Raw genomic sequence first — 25,751 nt, 5'->3', positions numbered from 1 at the left:
TCCAGAACTGTGAGATAATAAATTTCTGCTCTTTAAACAGTCCACTTTGTGGTGCTTTGTTATGGCAGCGCTAGAAAACAAATACAAGGCCCAATAAAAATCTGAAAAACGGAGAAACTGGCTAATTAGACGCCTGCTTTGGTCTTTGGATCTCTGCGTCTCATCTTCGCAGCGGCTGGTAAACCTGAATTTTTATTTGCTAGAGGCTTATGCTCCTGGAATAAACTTTCAAAATTCGTTCTATTTTATATAACCATGATGTGACTGGAGACCCACATTTGACTGAAAAGAGCAAGCCAGAGCCATGTCTAAGACACGAGAAACAAGACTCACTTGTCACCTGTAAGCCGACTTCTCTCTCCCATCAGCTGTCATTAAGGAAAAAATGCAATTGGTCTCAGATTCTCTCACTTGTTGGGGGTGGGGGTGGAGCAGCGGGAAGAGAAAAGATGTGGGGAGTAAATAAGGCAGGCAGAAGCTCCAGGGGAGGTGGGCACAGAGCTGCACGGAAGGAAAATATAAGAACCTGGTTGGTACAACATCGCTTCCCGGGACCCACCCACTCACCCTCCCAGCCTTTCCCGAGCTCGGTGCTCGGCGACGGCGGGTGACGGCGAGTGGCACGGAAGGGACAGCTCCAGCAGTGGCTGCTTTGAGGGGGAGAAACAAAACCTGCAGGTCGAAATCGGAGCAGGGTGACTTCGCCTTGCGGTGGGTGAGCGCCCCTGACCTCGGGCCCTCGGCTCGAGCCGCGCCGGCCCATCCGCGGCGCCGGAGGCTCGCGGCGCGCCGCTGGACCCGCCCGAGCTCCATGGTTCGCCCAGCCCCGCGCGATGGGGACCCCAGGCGCCGAGGGGGGCGCGGGCCGAGCCCGCCGCTCGCGGGATGAAGGCGGGCAGCGCGGCGGGCGGGCGGCCGGCGGGGGATGTCGCCGCCACCCCAGCGCCCAGAGGAGCGGCCCAACCCTCTGCACCCGGAAAACGCCAACAAGTAGTTTCCCGCTGGAGAAGGGCGGCTGGGCTGGGCGTCAGGGCTCGGCCCACCTGCTCGGAGACCCTCGTCCACTCGGAAAGCACAGCAGACCCACTTTTCTCTCGGTCTCGTTAAGGTATCTGGGGCGGGAGGGAAGGGGGCGGCGAGCCGGGAAGGGCGCGCTGACCCTGCGGGCGGGATCCCCTCGCTCCGGTCCGCTGCACGAACGGAGAGGCGAAGCCCTGGGAGAGGCGGCTGGGCGACTGGGAGCGCGGCCGCGGCTGCCAGGACTTCCAGCCCGCGGCCCCAGGGGGTGTGCCTCCAGCGGCTTCTTCCTGGGCCTCGCCCTCCTAGAAAGCAACCCCCGCCCTCCGCCCCCAAGGCGTTTGTTTTTCTTGGGAAGGGGGATGGGGTGGGATGCACTGATCACTTCTGTGCTCAAAAATGGATCCTAGTTAGTCGTTCCCTTGCCCAAGTAATAATAACAACAATAATGTGAGAAGGAAATTGGATCAGTTAGAGGTCTCCTTGGTGAAAGGCAACGGCAGGCAGATTTTTGGCTGTGACTTCTGCGTTCGGTCTTTTTGCCTGGTCCGGGAGGGAGAGTCGGGGTGAACCAGAACAGGTCGAGCAAAGGGCGCTCCGAGTGGCAGGGACAGCGAGCTGTCCAGAGTGCACCGAGGGTGCGCGTGCATGGGGCTCTCCCCCAACACTGCCAAGTTGCCCCCGCCAAAGCTCCCAGCCTAGGAGAGCTGCCTCCAGGCCAGGGGACGGGGAGAGAGAGACCAGGGCGCAGGAGAGAGAGAGGCAAGGGCGGGAGAAAGAGGGTTAGGAGGGAGAGATGGGGGGTTTTCGGAGGGGGGGTTAGGGGCTGGGAGCGGGTGCCACTTGAGAGAGGACAGAGGGGAGGGAAGGTGAAGGGTCAAAAGATAAATGGGGGAGAAAGGAGAAAGGTGTGAGTCAGGCAGAGGGTGTGGCGGAAGGTCAAGGAGGGCTTGGACTGTCGTCTCCTGACTTCTCGGGCAGCCTGGGAGAGGTATGATGTGGGAGGCGGGGACCGGCTGGGCGCAGATCTCCTCCTGGGAGGCTCGGTCGCCCCTGGCCCGTCTGCCAAGCGCGCACCTCGGGGCTCTTGGGCTGGCAGCGGGGTGGGGGTCACGGTGCGGCTCTGACGGCCGAGGTGTTTAACTTGGCGCTGTGTTCGCCTCCTCCAGTCATGTCTGAGCCACAGAGATGGGCAAGATCGAGAACAACGAGAGGGTGATCCTCAATGTCGGAGGCACCCGGCACGAAACCTACCGCAGCACCCTCAAGACCCTGCCCGGGACGCGCCTGGCCCTGCTCGCCGCCTCCGAGCCCCCGGGCGACTGCCTGACGGCGGCGGACAAGCTGCAGCCGTCGCCCCCTCCGCTGTCGCCGCCGCCGCGGCCGCCCTCGCTGTCCCCCGGGCCGGGCGGCTGCTTCGAGGGCGGCGCGGGCCACTGCGGTCCCCGCGGCGGCGGCGGCGGCGGCGACCACCCCGGGGGCGGCCGCGAGTTCTTCTTCGACCGGCACCCGGGCGTCTTCGCCTACGTGCTCAACTACTACCGCACCGGCAAGCTGCACTGCCCGGCCGACGTGTGCGGGCCGCTCTTCGAGGAGGAGCTGGCCTTCTGGGGCATCGACGAGACGGACGTGGAGCCCTGCTGCTGGATGACCTACCGGCAGCACCGCGACGCCGAGGAGGCGCTCGACATCTTCGAGGCCCCCGACCTCATCGGCGGGGACCCTGGCGACGACGAGGACCTGGCGGCCAAGAGGTTGGGCATCGAGGACGCTGCGGGCCTGGGGGGTCCCGACGGCAAGTCCGGCCGCTGGAGGAGGCTGCAGCCCCGCGTGTGGGCCCTCTTCGAGGACCCCTACTCTTCCAGAGCCGCCAGGGTAAGGCCGAACCGCCCCCTTCCCGGCTGCCCCAGCTTCTCCCAGCTCCTTCCCCAACTTTCTGTTCTTTTCCACCAAGGGCTCTGGGATGGGGTAGTGGACAAGGGAGCACGGCTCCCTAACGATGAGATTAGAGGCCCATGTGGCGCCAGGTAAACTCAGGGACCCTGGCCCCCATCCTCCTCGCCCACCTTCATCCCCCTCCTCCCCTCCTCAACTCAAATTGAGATTTCCTGTAGCAGATGGGGACTAAAGGGAGAAGTCGACTTCTCTGTGCAAGTCTGACTGCAACCTTCTCCTGAAGCCCATGTCGCGCTTTGGGTTTTTCCTGACTCTTGTCCCAACGTTTCCTTTAGCTCGGATGTCTCTTTGGGCCTTCTGGTCATCCCATTTTGACATTTTCAGAGAGGCCCGACACTGCTTCACGTCCGAGTCACCCAAAGCAGTGGCTCCAGTTAGGGATGTCTCTGCCAACAGAGGAAGGGGAAATGCAATGTATAGACGTGGCTGGGGATGGAGGGGGGAGCGTGTCAGGAGGTTCACTTTGTGAAGAAAATCCTCCCAGTGCTGTCTGGGCCTGTCTCCTTCCTAGGGAGGAGGGCTGGGACTGACGGCCCCGTGTGCTGACCGGGGACCCCACCTGCACACTGAGTTTTAGGGTCTGGCGCCTTTTCCCCAGGGCTGCATCTATGTTTATTACAGATTGAACGTGAATTAGACGCTTTTGTGATCCTAGTTTAGTTCAGTTCTCTAAATCTGAATAATTTAGATTGTAGCAAACTTTGTTGTACTCTTTAGATTGTGATCCCATCCTCAGTTTTTCTTTTCAGTGTCTGGCTTGAATGACAGCTTAAATTTAGTCCTCGACACTCCAAATTAACTCTCAAAAATTCCATGAAGGGACTATAAAAGTAACTAATAAAGGTTTCTTCAGTTTAAAGGAAATAAAAGAAATATAAATAACCAAAAATTATACAGTATGTGAATGGGTTTTAATTATATGTGAGAATGGAGTACTGTATTTAGTTAAATCTTTGCAACTGCATGTGTCTGGTTTGTTTCTGACACCCAGAAAAGATACCCCCTGGGCAGAAAGGGGATTCTCCCAGCCTCTTTTTGGCTCTGTCCTCATTATTGTCTTCTGCATGTCAGAAGTCTCTGCGTCTGGGATACTGTGCAGCTGTCTAGCCACTAACTTGTCAAAAGATGTGCTTCTGATGCCACTTTAGAAGTCTGAGGATATGTTTTGTTTTTGGTGTGAAACAGAAAATGAAAGAGACAATTTAAAGCATTGCTACTCTTTTGGATCTGGTATTTAAATGCATACATAAATTCCAGTATGTCCACATTCTCATATTTGAATGTAGAATTAGTAACTCCAACTCTGAAATCGTCCTTTTAAGACCATTCTATAAGTTCAACAAGAATTGGTATTCAGAAAACCAGACAAACAAGTGCATATTTATTTAAATTAAATCACAGACTCATGACCACTGCATCTGTGTTTTTTGGATTCCAGCTGAGTGCCACAGTGCTTTTTCCACTTGGTGGATAACAAGATAATCTGAATTTGTTTTCAGGCTCACCATGTGATTTTTTTTTTTCCAGATCGTGTGCTATAAAAAAGACAGAATGTCTTAGTATCTTTCCTCATGATAACATAAATTTTATTGTAGACCAGATTGCATAGCAAAAACTTTCAAAAGGTGTTCAATTTTTTTTTATTGCCATGGAAATTGGTTCTACTGATTATTGGTCAAAAGGTAGACCGTTAACTTGAAAATAGTTTTTAAAAATCTTGGTAATATTTCATTTAATAATGTTAAGGATTTGACCCGCATCAATTTAGGGAGGAAAGACAGCAGATAAATTAGAGATTGACACAAGGTCAGAGAGCCATTAGAAGCAGAATCAGCTGAGGATCATAGACCTGGAAAATTTCGTTGAGGTCACCTCATGAAACCCTTTATTTTATAGATGAGGAAAATGAAGATTGCAGATACTAAGTGAAGGCCAAGGTCATACAGCAAGTTAACAGCAGAGCCAAAATTATGCTGGAGGTCTCATGATGTCCTCCCCAGGCCCTTTCCACCACAACCGCTGATTATAACTGACTGTCTCGCCTGTGAAATCTCTGCAGATCGTGCTGACTTAAGCTCTAATGCAGCATTAGCTATTCACTAGCATTCTAACTTTGAAAGGTCATTGATGACTTTTTTTAATATATATATTCCAGGACTTTGGCTGATAGAATTTTTACCCTGCACCACCCAACATTAGGTGAAATATGGGATTCAAATGAACTTCTTAAAATGAGCCCTGTTTGACCTTTCCATTTTTATTGACCGGTTAATATGTGATGTTTTGCTTTCTTTCAGATTGGCTAACATTTGTGGAACTTGTCTTTAGGGAAATCCCTTTTCAAATTATTAGGGACCGCCTAAAAAAGAGCAATCAGAAGCCATTATTCTATTTAAATGTGATTTAATATTTTTATGTGAAAATTTTTAGTTCAGATGATGGCCTGACAGTGTTATCTGGTTAGGTTGACAAATAGAATTACATCGGGAGGTCGCAGCATGGCATTATATTTTGCATGGACATGATTCTAAGGAGTCATAAATCAGTTACCAAAGGGTTTGCTTCAGCTGTGATCCTACTGCCACAAGTCTCATTCTTAATAGAAGTATTTAACTTTTATAAATCAGCTTACTGTTTTTTCAACCTTAGTTCATTTTTTATTGATATATTTGAGATGAACAATTTTAACTGTCTGAATTCCTTTTTCAATTTGTTATACCTTTTTCCTAATTTTATTTATCCTTCCCCAATGTTGAGGACTTAGGCTCAATTATATAGTAAATGTGTTTTATTTCTAACTTTTATGATCTAAACTGGCAGACTGAAACAACAGTGATAGGAATTGAATAATTAATTGAATTTTACAACATTGTATTTTTGCCTTTTGTTTGGGTTGGCATTTCCCCCTCCTCTAACGCTTTTTTTTAAAAGATTTTATTTTTCCTTTTTCTCCCCAAAGCCCCCCGATACATAGTTGTGTATTTTTAGTTGTGGGTCCTTCTAGTTGTGGCATGTGGGATGCCACCTCAGCATGGCTTGATGAGCGGTGCCATGTCCACGCCCAGGATCTGAACCGGCGAAACCCTGGGCCTCCAAAGAGGAGCGCGAACTTAAGCACTCGGCTCCCTAACACTTTTAATTTATGATGTAAATACATACTACTTGAGAGGTCTAAATTGCTCAATTAACTTGGCAAATAAGTTTATATTTTATACTTATAAATTCTTAAGAATAGTATTCAAAAATAGAAATTTATAAAAATTCAAATATAGGTTGTCATGGAAACCTGTTGTGGCGAAAATGAGGAGGAAAGAAAAGGAGAAATTATTTATTCTGTTGATGCCATTGAGTAATATTTACAAATAGTAAGAAGCAAGGATGCATAGATGTATTTGTGAAAATGTTGTGCATTGTATATTTCCAATTCAATATGTAAGTTTCTCAAGGAAATGAAGCTTGTATGTGCTTTCCTCTGAACACATGTTATAAGTAAGTGGACAGATGCCAGGCAGAAATTCTTTGATAGACCTTCTAGATTTTTTAGAAGTCAAAAAAAATATTATAAGGGCAAAATCCTGGATTCAAAATATTTTAAATAATTTATCACCCATATTAAAGAGCTGAGAGCAGTTATAAGTTTTTCCTTCTCCTTCTTCTTTTCATTTACTTTTTTTGGGGGAAGAGGGAAGGTGATTAAATTAGGTTGTGTTTTAGAGTGTGGCTATTTGTTGGTGACATGTGTATCTTTGATTACCTGCTAGACCTCTTGTTACTTTCAAAGAGCATCTTAGAAAAGAAAAATAAAAGAATAACTGCCATGGAAACATATTTCAGGTGTTGGCTTTTGGGTGTGGGTCGAGTCCATTTCATATATGTTCTCTGGACCTTTATCTAGAATACCATTATGTGTGGGTCATCCTGAAGTATACAAAGATGGTGAGAGTGAATCCATCATTATTTTTAATCTTGAAAATATTTACTTTATTAGCATTTTAAACTGTTTTATTTCCACAGCATTACTAAAATATACTCCTTAAAACTATTAAAATTTAAATTTTGATGTCTAGAATTGGATTCAGAATTGCACATGCTTAATTTAGTTTTAATGGGCCATTTTTTCCTCTTCTTCAAACCACCAAACAAAACAGGAAACAAATTATCTAAATAACTGTTTGCTAGCTTTAAGTGTAACATTTATTTTAGAAAACTGTAATAAGGTAAGCAGATTTTGAGTAATATTATAGTAAGACTAAAGAAAGAAAATGCATGAATTCTTGTTTTGTAAGCATTGCTTCAGTTGAAAGAATTAATGGCCAAATATATCTTGTTCATAAAATATTGTTGTCAATTATTAAAAATTGTAGGACATTTATTTATGCAATGAATATTGATTATGCAGTCACTCTAGGCCAGAAATTATGCAAGATCCTGGGAACGCATGGAGGAGATGTATTCCTTTGCCCTCCGTAACGTCGCAACTCTATTTATGATAAAACATTTCCTAAAGATATTATCTATTAAATTAAAAACTGTAGCAAAATGACAACAAACAAAACTCTAGAGATATTAAAGATTAGTTTTCCTCAAAAAGAATCTCACATGGAAATACTGCCTGATACATGCAGGAATAGATTCCATTTAGAAATGATGGTATTAAACTATTGTTTGTCTTTATTTTATTATGAGAGTGTTAGGCTCTTTTCCTCTTGATTGTTGAGTTTTCAAAGTGATTTATAAGCTCTCTCTTTGCAATATTATTTGATAATATGATGCAGGCTTTATATCGAACTACTGAATTTTGGGGGGTTTAGTCAAATGTGTTCGTCCCTTTTATATTAATTAAAAGTCATGGCCAACCTTGTAATAATGTAAATCCAAACTTCTGACCCTTGAAGAGTCTACTCTAATAGGCTGATGTGTCTGCATTGCCATGGAAGCATCTAAGTGTCTTTTGACCTTTTCCAGGCCACTAACTTTACAGTGCACAAGTAAATTTAATTTTATGCTTATATTCTGAGCATTGTATAAGATCAGAGAGAGTACCTAACTCAATACATGATTAAAATAACTGAGTACAGTAACTTCAATAGGCAATTGCGTATTCAGTAGGATATTTGATCACAAGTTAGGTGATCTGATCCATTGCTGGGCATCAGCTATCCCAAAGGTCAACATAGTTGGACAGATTAGGTATGATTTTCTCCTGAAATATTTTGCTAAGAGCTCAGTTGTAGACTTGAGTTGACAAAACTACATGAGAGTCAAGGAAATTTTTCCTCTCTGTCAAGAAGCATATTTTCAAAGTAACTGAAAACAAGGAAATGTGTAGGTTTATATAAAAATATAGGTCACCCTTTCCTATTTGAAAATATATATCATTACCACTTATTTTTATCACTACAAATAAAGTAAATGTGGTTTTCAGGTCTCATATTTTTTGAACTTGTGAGTCATATCTCCTTTTTATCATGGCAACCTTTAAAAATATGTCTAAGTGAAATAGTAAGGGACATTAATGGACTGATAAAAGATAAACACAGATCTCCAGAAGGAAATATATAGCGGCAACGTAGTCTAAACAGTAACCATCAATATATTATATAAACATAATTCAATTCTGTTTGAAGTATGAAGAGCTTTTCTTTTGGAAGAGCAGTCAAATTTTTTTTTTTTTAATGACAGAATAGCACTGCTTTTTGCTTTTTCTTACAGGTTGAAGGGTGATGACTAATTTTAATACTCTGTAGTCAATATTTTCACAGAAAGTGACTAAAATGTGGGCGTTGAAGGAGAAGAGAGCAGGCGTGGAGAATATATGGAAACATTGGGTAAATGCTTGGATTGGGATCTGTGGGACCTGTGCCCTAACCTGATTTCAGCCCTAGCTGTGTGACCTTGGAGAATTCATCTTCCTGAGATGAATAATGAGAACTTCCTTAAGAGAACTTCATCTTCCTAAGCCTTGGTTTCCCTTGCCTTATTCTGAAAGAAAAAAAAATGGGGCTGACACATTGAACTAGATGGTATCCAAACTTCTTTTCAGCTCTAACATTTTGAGGTTTGGAAGGAAAACCAGGATACTTGGTGCTTAAGATCCCTTGGGGCAGGTGGGGCAGGACAATGTGTCTGTACTGGTTTTGACGGTACTCTAAGGACCATCACACTAATAAGGTAAACCATTATAAATTTTGTTTTGTTTTGTTTTTTGCATTTATAACTGTCTACACTTTTTTCCCTACAGCTGTTGGGTGGCTGCTGCTCTGGTTGCCATAGAAACAGGTTAGCTCCTAGCTTCCTGTTTCCATTGAAAACAGCCTTCTCTCAACCACGTATTGATCTCAGGAAATCATTTTGCTGTGGCTCTGTCATGAAACCCATAAAGATGATTGGCTCTGCCATATCCTAAATCTAAGCTAGTGCAGGTGTCCACCTGCACCCACAACGATAACTGATTAGATCATCTCAGTTTTATTTCCATCTGGAAAGTGCCTTGTCAAAGACACTACCCTTTCCCCCTCCTGTATCTTATACAGAAGAGAAAGTCTTACTCATTTGAGGATTTACAGATATGCCTAACACATTTAAGTGTTTACAAAATAGTGTCAAGTTATTCAGTTCTAATCTCTTTCATAACCCATTCTATCAGAATAAGCATGGAGAATAGTATGCTTTCTAGCAAATCTCATAAATTTATATTTTAATGTACTCAGTGAAGAATATTTCAAGATAAGTATATTATATAATGATCCATATTTCTCTTTTGAGAAAATAGTTTTTCTATTTCAGGATGTACTTACTTGCATAAAAAGAAGATATGTGTTTATTATCATAACGTAGATACATAGAATATGTTTATAAAATTTTTATATGAATCAGCAGTGAAAGAGACTTGTAAAAATTTGGCTTCAAGTTTCGATTGGCATCATTTGTGTTTGTGTGTGTATCATATGTATCCAAAACATATACTCTCTGAAGAGGACTGGTGACGGGATGTGCGACAGACTTCTGGTGTTCATGAGATCTTGCATTGGAAGGAGACCGGTGGTCATCTGGCACAGCTGCCTCCGTTCACCATGGAAGAGGGCCGCCTTGTTCACAGCTGTGGCTGGTTGCTGACGGCGGCAGGACTAGAATTTAGATCTCATTTCTGGTGCTCTTCCCATGCAGAGTTGATTGCTGAGTCTGCGGGTTTAACATTGGACGCACAGATTTTAGCTCTTGGGAGGAAGCAAGCATTTAGGAGTGGTTAGGGTGAGCTCTGCCCTCTCCCATGTCCTATTGTTCAACACTAGCAGAGAAATCAGCTCTGTTTTAGGTATTCGCCTTGTTTCCAGATCCCCCTTCAGATTCCATTGCTGCTTTCTCTACCAGTTCTACATCTGTCTGTTCTGCTACCTTTAAAGCTTCAAAACTAACCCGTCCGCGCACTTACCTCCTGTTTTTTTTTTTCCTTCAGCTCATGATCTCTATGAGGGGAGCTACAGAAGTCGTGTATAATAGGCTTCAGGATAGATGTAGATAATTAAGAAATAATATGATATTCCCCTCTATCCCTTTATGTGTGTGTGTCTTTTGTAATATGATTTTCTTCTCTTGTTTGATTTATTGTCTTTGGAATGTTTTAATGCAACTCTGGTTACGTCTATTGGTGATGGCTAATGTACTTTGTAGAGCGTTGTCTTCTCACTTGTAATTAACCAAATCAGGGTGGGTTTACACAGGGATAACTGGTGAATTAGAGGAGGGGAGATGTTTAGAGTTGTCGTTAAGATCTGCAAATGAGGGGTGGCCGAGTGGCATAGTGGTTAAGTTCCAGGGCGCCACTTCACCGGCTGGGAGTTTGCCTGTTTGGATCCTGGGCACTGACCTACGCACTGCTCATCAGGCTATGCTGTGGTGGCATCCTGCTTAGAAGCACTAGAAGATCTTACAATTAGATGCACAACTATGTATTGGGGCTTTGGGATGTTAGCTCAGGGCCAATCTTCCTCACTACACACACACAAAAAAAGATCTGCAAATGAGACTGGATGCTGTTGTTGTGAGGTCAGTAAACACTGGGAGGCAAAGCTTTTCATTGAACCTTTCTTTAATGAATCATTACCCAAAGGTGGTGAGCACTGTGATGGGAGGTAAAGCAGCATCATAATTTTGGGAGTGTCTGAGAGAATGCATTTCACAGAAGTCAAACAGAAGAACTTGGGCCACAATGTTGCTGGTGATATTGGGAAAAAAACTACTCCACCATTTCTACAGTCACTAGACTGATCTTACCTTCTGAAAGTTGGTAATGATGAGGACATCTTTGTCAACTGACATTTCCTTGCTGTTCCGTGTATTAAGAAGATCCTGTGTGGACACCTCAGTAGTGTCTTCCTCATTTTCTGTTTGCTATTGGATCTTATAGCTTTGCTTTTCTTTATGTATCTGATAACATTGTTGACATCTTTAAAAATTGGAGCAAAGGTCTTGATAGTCTTTCTTGGCAGGTGTTCTGTGATTTAGTCCCAGCGATGGAAGGTGTTTTCCCTTGAGTTGTCCCTATGGAGAATTACAGAGATGGGGATATGCTGCTTTTTGGCCACAGACATTCCCTTACTTTATACCATTACTTTGCCCAGAATTTTTAAGTTGTTCACTAAATGATAAAATGCAAATACATTTTTTATAAAATAAAGTGATTTTAAATAGTATTGTCAATGTATTTAAACTATATTGTTAATCCTAAATTTAACACAGCATGATTATGAATTATATGTAAGCAAAAACTGTTTGGACCAATATGAACTTTTTTGTTGAATGATTTGTCAGATTGGGTTCAATGAAAGGGCCAGACATCATTCAGAGCTTATGTAAAATTTGTGTTTGTACTTTCAAGTTATATAACAAAAATTCAGATATTTGATTGCTTATTTTGGTATTTTTATACTTATTGATTTAGCATAAAATGCTGTTTGCTAAAAGTGACTGTTTTTTAATAATTGTATTGGAAACAATGGCAAAGTAATCATAGCAAGAGTAAGCTTCCTTACTATTTTGACATATAAATTTGGATAAAATTAATAACACTATTTAGGAAAACAGAACAATACAGTTATTATGATTTTATTTATTGTTTAAATTTTCCTGCTTCTCTCTTGGGGTGAGCAATGAGAGGGAAATTATTAATTATATTTATTAAATTAAAAAATTATTAAAATATCCTTAATAAAAACTTTCATGTAAATTGAGTAGGAAATGGACAGACTAGAGCCTTAGCTGACCCTTTTCTGTAGAATCTAAATTGAATGTAAAGTGGCAGTAGCATTTTATTTTTTTTAAGCCATTGGAACTTTATTATCAGGCCTATCACAGTCATGTAAAATGATTAGGGGTGCATCAAAGTTGAAAAATTGTAGTTGTATCGTGATGGATAAACATTTGTGAGCGTATGCTTAATTCCCAGGTTCATATTGGTATTGTGCTTCCAAATTTAGAGTACAATGTTAGAGATATAGAATTCAAGCAAATGAATGAAATCAAACATATTTTAATGCACTAATACGCTTCAATAACATTCAAAGTTGATTTGTCTTAATGCAAAAACGGAGTTCTTTAATTAAGTGCCTCAATTTCTTCTGTGACTCTGCTGCTAAATTTTTAGTCATAACATGTAAGTGCTATTGGTTCTTTCTTTATTGTTTTTGTGTGAGGGAAGATTAGCCCTGAACTAACATCCGTTGCCAATCTTCCTCTTTTTGCTAAGGAGGATTGCTGCTGAGCTAACATCTGTGCCAATCTTCCTCTGTTTTATATGTGGGATGCCGCCACAGTGTTGCTAACAAGTGGTGTGTAGATCCGCGCATGGGATCCCAACCCATGAACCCCGGATCACCAAATCAAGCATATGAACTTAACCACTGTACCACTGGGCCAACTCCTTGGTTCTTTATTTTTTTTTTTAGTTTCGTGATTATCTTCAAAATCTGTTTTCATTTTTCTATTTGTATATCTATCGATTTAATTCATCTCTGATTCGGCTATCTTAGGTGGTTTCTTGGTAACATTTGTCTTCTAGAAGGAAGTGGAGTTGTCAGAGCACTTGACTGTGCTTCAGCACTGGGTTTCTTTGCCCTGACCTTTGCGTTTCCTCTGCCCTGGTTTGCATTGACCAGTTAGTGGAATAGTGTGTTATCTCCAGGCATTAGTACATTTATCTCTTAGCTGAACCAACTGGAAGAGAATCAAGCATCAAAGATGAAAGCTTTTAAATGCTTTTGAATCCCTCAGCTAACAATTACTGAGTTTCACCTATGACTGGAAGTAGGGTGGTACTGAGAATCCAAGAAGAGTTTTTGGTGTCTTTTAGTTTAAAAAATTTGAATAAAAAAAAGAAGGATTAAAATTTGGCATTTACCTTCAAGACACTTGTTGGAAAAGGACTATATGTCCATGGTTACACTATAATGCATTGAATACTCTAATAGAGATATATATTGACATAGTGTGGACACGCAGACTAGGGAGGGACCCACTCTCCTATACCAAGGAGGTGACATTTTAGTTAACTTCGAAAAGATAGGTGTTTGCCATCAATCACGGGGAAGGTCAACAAAGCAGTGTGCAAGCTTGGAGGCGTGACAGAGAACGCCATGTTGTGTGTACGTGGGGTGATAGAGGGACCAGAAGGTGGGAGAACAGGCTTGAAAGGTAGGCAGCATTGAAACTTGGAATGAAGGGACCTCTGGGCTTATAAATGAGATTTCCTAATGAGATGTAAGATGCTCAGTCCAGGGCAGGACAAAACAGCATTATTTCAGTTTATTCCAAAGTAGTGGTTCTGAAAGTTACATGTGCTTAGGAATAATGTAAGATGATGACTGAAAATTTTAATTCCCAGGTCTCACTCCAGAGATTCTAATTGAGGAGGATTTGGATAGAATTCAGAACAGGTGAACATCTTTGGGGTTGTAGTTGGCTACTGGCCCAGCACGTCCCAGTCCTGTGCTGTGCCTGCTGCAGAAGCAAATGCATTTTAATGATGAATTCAGAGAATGATCGTGCTTAGACCAGGGTTTCCTGCTGTGTGCTTTGTAGACCTATGGTGCTCAGAGGCTAATGGGTGTTACCCCTCAAAAGAGTTCCATGGATGGATGAATTTGGAAACTAGTTTAAAACAAAGTTAACTGGGTTTTTATTTTTAAATTTTATTTATTATTATTATTTTTTAGATCTTTTTGGGTCAAAGAGTTGAAAGACTTGCTGTTGGTTTTGAGGTGGGAATTATTGCTAAGGGCTGGACTCAGTTGGCTGAGTTTGAATCCTGCCTCTACCACTTGCTTGCTGCATAGCTTTCAACAAGTTGCTTCTCTAAGCCTCCTTCTTTTCCTTTGGCCTGGGAGGTAACACTAGTATCTGGCTCAAAGCATTGTTATGAGGGTGGACAGAGCATATTGATGTTAAGGATCTAGAATAGTACTGGTTCTATAAATGTCAGTTATATCATCATCATCATCATTTTTTAGGGCAAGTATTTATTATTTTGGGGGATGATGTGGTTGCAATAGCCCAACTTAAGGAAGCTTTCTGGCATTTAGAATGTTTGGGAAGAAATAAGTTGTCTGTCCCTGATATTCTTCATGTGGATACTGGATAACTGTCTGGGAAGTTGTAGAAGTAATTCTACCCCTCATGAATAAATAGTAATTAATTAGAATAGTATCTAACTTGTATGTATTATATACCAAGCATTTTGTGAGTGGCAAGGTGAAAGCCTATTTCCTGCCTTTAAGAAGTCTGTGGTCTCTTAGAAGACAACAACACAGGGAAATGATAGTGCCGTGTCCTGGGATCTGCAGCAGAAGTAAGCGCAGGTTGCTTGGAGGTTAACATAGTCTTGCGAAGGTCGGAAAAAACTTCCTGGAGGAAATATGTCTCTGTTGGCACCAGAGGCTGAAGAGGAGATAGTCAGACTTTCTAGATAGATAGAAAAACCTAAACAAAGTCCTAAAAGAGAAAGAAGGCAAGGCCTGTGCAAGATACTGTAAGTAATTCAGTGCAGCTGCAGTGTTGTATAAGGAATGGGGAGATTGGCAGGAGACAGAAGCTGAGATTGGATAGAAAGTCTTGGTAAGCTCTGTTGAGGAGGTCTGGTCTTCCTCTTGTGGTAATGGGGAGCTTTTGAGGGATTTTCAGCAGAGCGATGGCATGCAGATTTGTAATTGGGAATATCCTTCTGAAACCTTTGTACCTGAAAAGGAGATTGGGTGGGAAGGTGAGTCCAAGTTTGTTAGGAGGGCTGCCGGTTAGCAGGTTATTGCAGTAATCCACGTAAGAGATACTGGTGACTGGAACTAAGATGGAGGACAGAGGAAGGAAGTAAAATGGACCTAGTTAAAGTGGAATTGTTGATTGATTAGGTGCAGTGAATGAGGCAGAGGAAGAAGGCAAGAATGTCTCTCTATTTTCTGTTTGCACAATAGGACAAGAAATCTTTATGACTTTTTTTCTAATTCAAGATTCAGTATTTATGTGATTTTAGAATCTGGCTTCTCAGTAGTTACTCTTTCTTGGGATTTAAGATTATAATATTTTGTATTATGTTTTGTGATTTTTCTTTATATTTCAGTACCAATTACCCAATTATAGATAGCTATTTCATAGATTTTATAGTTGTGAAATTGCGTGCAAAATATGGCCCTTAACATTTTTGGTTATAGTAATTCACCACCATTAAAAGGTGGTGAGGAGTAAAAAGTCCTCTGTGCAAGAAATGTCAACTTTGCATTGCTATTATTTTGGTTTAAAGCCCAAGAAAATAATATTAATTTTTGCATAATTTCTCTGAAATGGGACTGACTATCCAATGTTGTAGCTCACGTGGACTCCAAAGCTAGAAGCTTAAATTGAACTAGGGATTAAAGAAAATACTATTAAGATTCTGTGACTCCAAATACTCCTTGGAAAATTGCTTTAAAATAATTTTTTCTTTATATAAAAGCCCGGGAAGGGGCAACCGTAGTGAGGAAGGAAAATAAAAATGAAAACAGGCACCAAAGGAGTTCAGTTGGGAAGAAGACGGTGACTTCAGATCCAAGGCGGAGTAATTCCTTCCAAACCATGAATGTGCCATGCATGTTCTTGCTTGAAACCTCTTTCTACCTTTGCTTTGGCTGCATATTAAGACACACTTTCCTTAGCCTTGCTCTTCAGAATCTGTCCACTACCTTTGCTCCCAGTAATACTTTTACAACTCTAGCAGTAAAAATACTGCTGCAGTCAGACCGAATGTTTTGCCATTCCCCAATATAAGAGATGTGTTCACATTGTTGTGCGTTTGCATACACTGTTTTCACCCTGGAGTGGATTTAACAGAGTGAGTCAATCATCTTTCAATATCCTATATAATTATCAAGGCTTACCTGACATCTTCTAAACTCTCTCAAAAGCCATTAGTTTATTCCTCTGAGTTTCCATATCACTTTGTAGACACAGTATTATAGAACTGAACTGAGTGTATTAGTTTCCCAGAGCTGCTGTAGCAAATTACTGCAAACTTGAAGTCTTGCAACCACAGAAATTTATTCTCTTACAGTTCTGGAGTCTAGAAGTCTGAAATCCAGGTGTCAGTAGGATTGGTTTCTTCTGGAAAGTCTGAGGGAAAATCTGTTTCATAGCTCTCTCCTGCTTCTGGTGGTTGCTGCCAATCTTTGGTGTTCCTTGGCTAGTAGATGCATCACTCCATTCTCTCCCTCCATTTTCATATGCTTCCCTGTGTGTCTCTGTGTCTCAGTTTTCTCTCTTTTTTTTTTTAAAGATTGGCACCTGAGCTAACAACTGTTGCCAATGCCAATCTTTTTTTTTTTTCTCCTGCTTTTTCTCCCTGAATCCCCCCAGTACGTAGTTGTATATTTTAGTTGTGGGTCCTTCTAGTTGTGGCATGTGAGACGCCACCTCAACGTGGCCTAATGAGTGGTGCCATGTCTGCGCCCAGGATCCGATCGGTGAAACCCTGGGTGACCGAAGCAGAGTGCGTGAACTTAACCACTCGGCCACGGGGCCAGCCCTCCAGTTTTCTCTTTTTATAAAGACTCCAATTGTTGGATTATAGCCCATGATAATCCAGTACAACCACATCTTAATTTAGCTAATTACCTCTGCAAAGATGCTACTTCAAAATAAGGTCACATTCTGAGGTTTGGGGTGGACATGAATTCTGGGGAGATACTATTCAACCCAGTACACTGACTTTTACATTGTGGCAACACATTTATAATATCCAATACGTCTTTTATTTTCTGATTTCTTCTTTTCCGTGTTAATGTGTTCTCATTTAACGAATACAATGTCGTCATGAATCTTTCCAAAAATACTACTTAGACAATTTTTAAAGTTCTGTTTTGAACTCTGATTTCTCTATGGATATTTTTTCTATTCTTTCATCTTTGTTCTTTTTTATATTCTTGATTTTCTTCAAATATCTTTTCCTTTGAGAGAGCGTGGGGGTGATCATAGTATTCTGTGGGTAGATCGGCAGAATCGTGCAGAAACCTAGGGTTCCCTTCAGGGTGGGTGAGTAGGAGCAAGTGGGCAAACTAGGGACCCTCTCAAGGTCTAAGGAAGAAAGCTTTGTTGGGAGATAGGACTTCTGTGTATTTTAGTTAATGCGGAGTGAACTTTCCCTCTTCTTTTTCTCCATGCGCTTTGAGGAAATCTGAGATGCTAAGAAGTTTGCTTCACTTTTCTCTGTCACACCAGCGCACATAATTAGGAACGATCTTCTCTTCTGTTGATTCTCTGCCTAATTTAGAGAGATGTTCTTGCTGGCTTTATCCTGAGGGAAATTCTGTAGCCAGTCACTCAAGGAAATAGGAGACCTCCAAGTAGATGTCCACAGCCAGCTTCTTGTTGTAGTGCCTGTTGCCTCTAAGTTTGAGGGTCCTCTAGATTCTGGATCTCCTTGGGAAGAATTGGACCAGCCCCCAGAAATGCTCTCTCCTGCACCCGTATTGAATCCATTCTCCCCTACTCCTCAACTCCTACCTCCATTATTCCAAACCCATCTGCTTTATAGCCGAGTGTTCCTGGTTCAGTGATAGCATCCTTCCCTGTTTTCCATCCCTGTGATTTGTTTTCATTATTTTTAATGAGACTTGGCCAAGGAGATGAGGTTTACTATCTTCCACTAGCATTTGATGATATGTGTATAGGCTTCTTGTCTATCCTACTTATGAACTTGTATGTGGAACACCAGCTCATCCTTATTGTTGTTGTTCTCCAGAGTTGTGAACAGTGTCTGGTAGTTTTCTCAGTGGGTTTTTTTTAAATCACCATCTGAATAATTCCGTGAGTTTCCTTGCCTGCAAGGATGTATTCCTCTATGATTCTTCCCCACAAAGTCAATGTTTCTTCTTACCTTCTTTGAACCCACCTTCTTTATTCACTTTTTACCCATTCTGGTCCCCAAATCTCTAATTCTGGTGAAGAAATTTAAAGCCTATGTGTAGTGTATAATTTTATCATTTTGCTGTAAGAAGCTGGTTAGACTAACATTAATACAAAATCTCAGAAAATTATCACTTGGAGAACGGTGACACTTTAATTTGTCATCTGCCCACTGAGAATACATTGTAGGTACATGAACTTTGATGGTTTAACAGATGTTTGTGGTACTTAAAGTCCTCAAATAAAGTAACAGCATTATGTTGAAACAATGTTTACATATAAGTGTGCTGTAATTTTTTAAACAGAGACTTTGCCAGTGGGACCAAATGCTTAGTCCCTATTATGTAGTCAAGCATCTGCCTGATGATACATAATAGATGGCACTGATTGTCCTGCTAATTACGTGGAAACTGGGCCTTCACTAAAGGATGCTCTGTCCTAAGAAAAGATACTGAAGAATGGATGTTGCAGCAGCAAGGAAATTAGACGAGGAGATCAGGAAAAAAAAAGATTCCTATTTATCACAGTATTGTTATCTCATTTCATTTAGTAAAATAGAAATATCCAAAGGTGAATTTTTCCCCATGCTGTCTAGAATACACTTTATCCAACCAATGCAGTAATGAAGACCATTATATCTAAAACCTAATTATGTCTAGATATTCTCTCTGAGCTTTGGCAAATATAAAGACTGAGAAGGGCGCTTAAAGAAAATATGTATTATAGTAGTCATGCAAATGGAAGGAATGAGGAAAACCTTCCTTTATACAAACATATGGTATATATTGTAGAGATTAGGCAAATCTGTATGGTTTTTAGGAAAAACCATCGTGAGATAGTAGATAAAATGAAAATTATAAAATACATTGTAATAGTCAAAGCAGAATAATATTTGAACGAGTTTATGGTTTCAAGATGAGGGATCATTGTGGTTTATTTATTTTTAAAAGAAAAAGTATTTTTAAATCATGAAAGATAAATGTTCTTGTTATGGACAATTGGGGAAGTATAGAATATACTGAAGAGTAAAATAGCCCTTTTATCCCCCCAAAACTATTATAAATTTAGTGTTTTTATTTTCTCTAAGATAATTCTAACGATAGGACTATGGAGACTTTTTAATCCCATATTTAATCTTTGCAATCAGGGACACAGTGCCTTTCCATTTTATTCAAATCTGGTTTTAGATCTCAAAAAAGAATTTCATAGTTTACTTCATATTTGTTCTACATGTTTATTTCAAACGTTATTACTATATATTTTATGTTTAGTTGGTATTGTGAATGGAATCTTGCTCTCCATTGTACTTTAACTAGTTATTGATGGCATATGAGTAAGCTACTACTTTTGGTATGTTAATCATATGTATAGTTATCTTACTGAATTCTTATTGATTAAATTAGCATTTCGGTTTGTTATTTTAGGTGTTGTGAATATACCACATATGTAAATGATAATTAATTTTATATTTATTTTTCAGGAATAACTTGAGTATGATGTATTTTTGTGGATCTTCTTATGTCTGAGGATATCTTTCTGTTGCATTCACATATAAAAGTTTTCTTGGCTTAGTATAGAATTTTTGGATACGTGATTTGTTTCTTAAAATCTGCAGTTTCCATCTGATATTTAGAAATAATAAAATGTAGAAAAAAAGAGGATAGGGCAATTCCTATGTGTTGTAAGCACAGGCAGGAGCCCTAAACAAATGGTGGCTCCAAGAAGGACATGAGCTAAAAGATAAAGGAAGAGTAGGATTTCACCAAAGGAGAGAAAGCATTTAAAAATGGGAACTAGAGGGAAGGAAGGCCTAGAGATGAGGTTGCAAAGTGGATTGGAAGGACTGAAGGAAGCTACGTGTGGCGAGGTGGTAGAGAGTGGACGGGGAGCTGTGGGAAGAGGGCCTGGACAGCCGAGAGGGCCTTGTGGGTCATATGAAACTTTATCATTTTCACATCGTTTTTCTGTTTCTTTTTTTCAAATAAATCTACCTATTGGTATAGCTTCACTCTCTTTTTATCTATTTTGTCATCTTTCATCATTTTTTGTGTTTTCCCGTCTTATTTTGCATTCTTGCAAAAATTCCTAAGTAGTCTTTGTATATCTGATGATCTCTTTTTTTTATTGCAGTGTCAAATTTGTTCTTTTCTATATTCAACAGATATTTTAATTTTCTACTGTGTTTCTGGTTTTCATACATTCTTTTACTAGATTGCTTGGTTCTTTTCCCATTTAAGTCAGTGCTCACTTTTTCTGAGTGTTTGCTTTTCTGTCTCTTCCTCACTTTGGTCTTGGGCAAACTCGAGGTGGGAGGCTCTGCAGGGAGAACTTGATTCTCAGTCATCAGGACACCGTTCCACGCACCTCTTGCTGCAGCTTCTGCTTCCACATCCACCCTGATTCTACAGTTCTCTGGGTCCCTCCCCCCACAGTTTCCCTATCCTGCCTACAGAGGTGGATCTATACCTAGTGATGGAGTGTAGCCAAGACTCAAAATTGTCCTGAATTTCCTCATAATCCGGTTTTATTCTAGCATAATCTCCCTTTAAGAGGCAGCATATTGTGATGGCTAAGAGTATAGACCTTGGCAACAGATAGACCTGGATTTGGATGTGACCCTCCAACACATTATTTGCATGGCCTTGGATGATGTAGTTAATTTCTTTAAGTTTCTGTTACATTGTGTGTAGAAGAATATCCTCATGAGATAGGTATTGTGAGGATTAAATAATATGAGAACTAAATGAGATAATGCATTTAATGTGTACAGCAGAATGCCTAACATAAAATAAGCCTTCTATAGATGGTAGCTACTATTATGTGAAGCTTAAGGGCAGGCTGATGTGCAGAATCTTTGGTGAAATAATTGGTGACATCTATCAAATGTGTGTTGTTTGTCTAGGTCTGGGGACAGGAGGGCCTCTTGTCATTGGATTGTAGGTAGAAAATCCAGGAGACTGTGGGAGAGAGTTTTGAAGATTATTTGTATTTTTGTCAATTTATCTATGGAGCACGGCTGACAACTTTCTGTCATTGCCTTGACCATAATTTCACTAAGTTTGGATCCTGTGTTGAAATGAAGTAAGATAACATTCCTGCTCCCAATGCCTGCTTCTCTGAGGTGAACATAGTGAATGATCGAGACCCATAGGGGAGACTGAGATCACTTTTGTTTAATGAATTGCTGATGCCTAGAACAGACTGGTACACAGATGTACTCAAAGAAGTGTTTTCTGACAGCCTGGCTGACTGCCTATTTCCTAGTGGAGGGGAGTACTTACGGTATGCAATACTCCGAAGGCGTCTGCTGCTTCAACCTGCAAATGCATGTCTGAGGGAAGCAACTGTAAGCCTCTTTCTTACAGGGAACTATCGCTCCCTGAAGGGTGGTCAGACAATAAGGAACAAGGCACAGGAGTAGCCCCAACCATTGTTACCCTGCTGGTAACCGGGCTGGCAACTCTCCATTTCCTGAACTATCAAAAGAGTAACAATGACTAGGGAAAAATATTGTTGCAGAAGTAGAGTTCTCCCTCTTACTAAGTAGTTTCCATTGCTTGAAAGATTATTGGTAGACTGATTCTTGGCTAAAGTGTTTTTCCTAGTCAGAGGTAAGGCCTGCACCAACAATAACTTTTAAGCTCAAGAGAGCTTTCAGATTTCTCTAATCCTCGTCAGTATCCACACCCGTCACCCCCATTTCAAGAGTTCCAGCACAAGTTGCTACGAACATCGATTCTTAACTATTCTCATCAATAGGTAGTTTAATTGTTATAAACTCTTCCTGGATTCTGGCATGTTGTTAATTTTTGTCCTGAATTTCCTGGGCTATTGTAATGTGTTATCATTATTTTATGTTTTTATGGCTGTAGGGTTGCCAGATAAAATACTACATCTAGTTAACTTTTAATTACATATAAACAACAAATAAGTGTTTTTAGTTTAAGTGTGTGTACTAAATTAAAGGTCATATTTACACTAAAAATTTTATTTCTTGTTTGACAAAGTTTAGGTATTCTGTATTTTTATTTGCTAAATCTGGCAACCATACATTTTGTTTTAAAGAGAATTCAGAAAAAAAATTTTGGTGCTCTCGTTTTGCAGTTTTTCTTGCTGTTTTAGCATTAGTCCCAATCCAAATCTTCTGACAAACACATTCATTGTGCTGGACAGTGTCTGCAGTCGCTCTAGCACTAATTTCTGAAGCAGTTAGTGCTCAGATAGAGACAGATAACTCCTCCAGCTGTCTGGTGTGGCCACTGCCGGAACAACAGCAAAGACGGCTGGGACTCTGCCAGAGGTGATTGCCCTGGTCCCAGAGCTGGAGAAAGGGTAAAATTTAATATCGTCTTCATCCAAAAGTTATTGGACCAACATACTTTAAATGACCCCGTATTTTTTTTCTCTTCTGTTGGCTTTTATACAACTTCTGTTGGCATGTTGATAGCCTCTTCCTAGTATATTTTCCTTAAAAGAGGTATGACTATTGCAAAAAAAGAGGGCTTTTAGTTATTACTAAATAATTGCACACAAAGACTGCATTATTTGAGAACAACTCAATAACTGCTAATGAACTATACAGAAATCCATCTTTTTATTACAGATATATTTTTAAATATATGGATCTATGCAGTCTTCTGGAATTTGATTTCTCATAATTTTCATTTCTAGTCTTCAGGTTATTATATTTATGTTATTACTTTTAGTAATTAGATTTAGTAATTATAGTTTAGTAATATATAGTATATATAATATAATACTAGTATATTATATATTATACTAGTAATATAACATAATTTACTAATTATATTATGTTCTTACTTTTAGTATTTTAGACACGCAAGAGTCAGGGAGTGTTTAAATTAAGCAGTCTGTTCCATGATGTACTCTGGGCAAGGTGGCTCCTTGCCTCTGCCTTCAGTTTGGTTCCACAGTCATTCCCTTTGGCTCTCACTGTGTCTCTTCTGCAAATAACTCTCCTCACAAGCAGCACCAGCACACCCTTCTATGAGCTCCCAGGACTCAGTAAGTGAGGAACAAGCCAGTGAAGGGATGCAGCCAAGAAAATAAGGACAAAGAAAGAGGTTGGAACAAAAGAGCACATCCTATAACTATAATTCAGTAAGACTGATTTTCTAGTGTTTAGTAAATTGTCTCTTGAAGTCAGTTCCCACAGAAGACTTCTAAAAATGTTTTAAACAATGGCATTGTCATCCTAAGGGCATAATCTCCCCAGGTAGAAGTGTGTTCTTCAATATATAAGTCCTTTGAGATGCTGCATCATAAAAACAAATTCTGTTTGAGAAATGAGTCACACGCTATCTCCACTTGTTGATTCACAGGGCACATTGTGTTTTAAGCCTCTGAGAAACCCCATTTAAAACAAAAAGGAAAATTGCTTATCTTCTAAACTCCCCCCGCCACCCCCCCCCCCCAAAGAAACCAGCTAGTTTCATGGAATATCTTGTCCTTAGGGAACTTTTTAAAAGGAGAAAATCATATCATTGTTTATCTGAGTTTTTATTTGTGTATTCGTGTTTTTTTTGAGGAAGATTAGTGCTGAGCTAACTGCTGCCAATCCTCCTTTTTTTGCTGAGGAAGGCTGGCCCCGAGCTAACATCCATGCCCATCTTCCTCTACTTTTTTATATGTGGGATGCCTGCCGCAGCATGGCTTGCCATGCGGTGCCATGTCCACACCTGGAATCGGAACCGGCGAACTCTGGGCCACTGATGTGGAGTGTACACACTTAACTTCTGCACCACCGGGCCCGGCCCCTGATTTGTGTATTCTTATTATTATTTCTTTTGGTGAGGAAGATTGTCCCTGAGCTAACATCTGTTCCAATTTTCCTCTATTTTTTTTTGTTTGCTTTTGAGGAAGATTAGCCCTGAGCTGACATCTGCTGCCAATCCTCCTCTTTTTGCTGAGGAAAATAGGCCCTGAGCTAACATCTGTGCCCATCCTCCTCCATTTTATATGTGGGACACATTGTTAAGCCGTGCGTAGGTCCAGGCTCAGGATCTGAACCAGTGAACCCTGGGTCACTGAAGTGAAGTGTGCAAACTTAACCAATGTGCCACCAGACTGGCCCCCAATCTTATTCTATTTTGTATGTGGAATGCCGCCACAGCACAGCTTGATGAGCAGTGGGTAGGTCCATGCCTAGGATCCAAACCCCTGAACCTGGGGCCACCAAAGCGGAGCACACTTACTTAACCACTACACCACCTGGCTGGCCACTGATCTGTGTGTTTTTAAAGCCACTGCTGTAGAGTTACATGTTGCAGTAAAGGTGTTAAAATGGTGAATGAAAGGAGAATGGCATCCGGGATTCATGTATCTAAGTAAAATTGCAGGACTGGGATGGGAAGATTTCCAGAAATGAGGATTTAACTCAACTCTCTGTGCCTTTGAGTTTGGCCACCATTCCAGACAACATTTGAGGATTTTGATCACTTGGTTCCATGATAGAGTAAGGAATCAAGAACTGAAAAAAAAAAAAAGGAAAATGGAAAGAAGAGTCTTCATACATGTTAACAGCGAACTTTCTTTAAATCGTGGAAAAGACTGGTAAAATGTTGTTAGCTTTGTAAATAGGCAAAATTGTTTCTAAATCTAGTAATCTTACTTTTAGAAATTAATTATAAGAAGGTATATTATATATGGAAACTAACTTTTGCACAAAAGTATTCCTTCAATAATTGTTTTATAGTAGTTAAAATTTTGAAATAACTTGAATTTCCAACAAAAGCAGATATGAGATATATGTAAATTATGACAGTCCACATGATGGAATATTATTCTACTGTGAAAAGTAATATTTATGAAAAAAGTCTTAGTAACATGGAAAAATACCTATCCTAAAATATTATCATAACAGGTTTAAACTTTACTTATTTCACATATTATTAATAATTTAAATATGTGGTATATGATGCTGAGAACTAGTAAAAAGTTCTAATTTATATAACTGAATAATAGAGATTTGAGAACATTTACTTTTTCATCCTAAAAGATTTATATACATCTAAATTTTGTCCAGTGGTCAGTTATTAACTTTATAAAAAACATGAATGTAACTGCTTTAAAAAACATGTTTCCAGGGTCAGCCCAGTGGCTGAGTGGTTAAAGTTTCATGTGCTCTGCTTCAGCAGTGGCCTGTTTGGATCCCGAGTGTGGACCTGCTCCACTCATCAGCCATGCAGTGGAGGCATCCCTCATACAAAAAGTAGAGGCAGATTGGCACAGATGTTAGCTCAGGGCTAATCTTCCTCAAGCAAAAAAGGATGATTGACAATGGATGTTAGCTCAGGGCCAATCTTCCTCAGCAAACAAAACAAAACAAAACAAAA

General features: G+C 40.6%; 1 protein-coding gene across 9 annotated transcripts in view; it reads left to right on the top strand.

Annotated features, from left to right (window-relative positions):
* The first annotated feature begins 836 nt into the window (after nucleotides 1-836).
* The window catches only part of KCNC2 (potassium voltage-gated channel subfamily C member 2), a 191,493-nt gene continuing 166,578 nt past the window's right edge, over nucleotides 837-25,751 (top strand). For 7 of the 9 annotated variants that reach the window (XM_070600594.1, XM_070600590.1, XM_070600589.1 and 4 more), the window contains exons 1-2: nucleotides 837-1,108; nucleotides 2,187-2,892. In XM_070600594.1, coding sequence (XP_070456695.1) covers nucleotides 2,206-2,892 — 687 coding nt within the window. In that variant the 5' untranslated portion in view covers nucleotides 837-1,108; nucleotides 2,187-2,205. Of the gene's footprint in view, nucleotides 1,109-1,624; nucleotides 1,780-1,869; nucleotides 2,009-2,186; nucleotides 2,893-25,751 lie in introns of those variants that run through there. The other 2 variants (XM_070600588.1, XM_070600587.1) reach the window with 2 other exon arrangements.

This window comes from Equus przewalskii, chromosome 29, assembly GCF_037783145.1.
Source record: "Equus przewalskii isolate Varuska chromosome 29, EquPr2, whole genome shotgun sequence".
Lineage (NCBI taxonomy): Eukaryota > Metazoa > Chordata > Mammalia > Perissodactyla > Equidae > Equus > Equus przewalskii.
The sequence above is the reverse complement of the archived record's forward strand: the minus strand, read 5'-3'. Positions and strand labels throughout refer to the sequence as shown.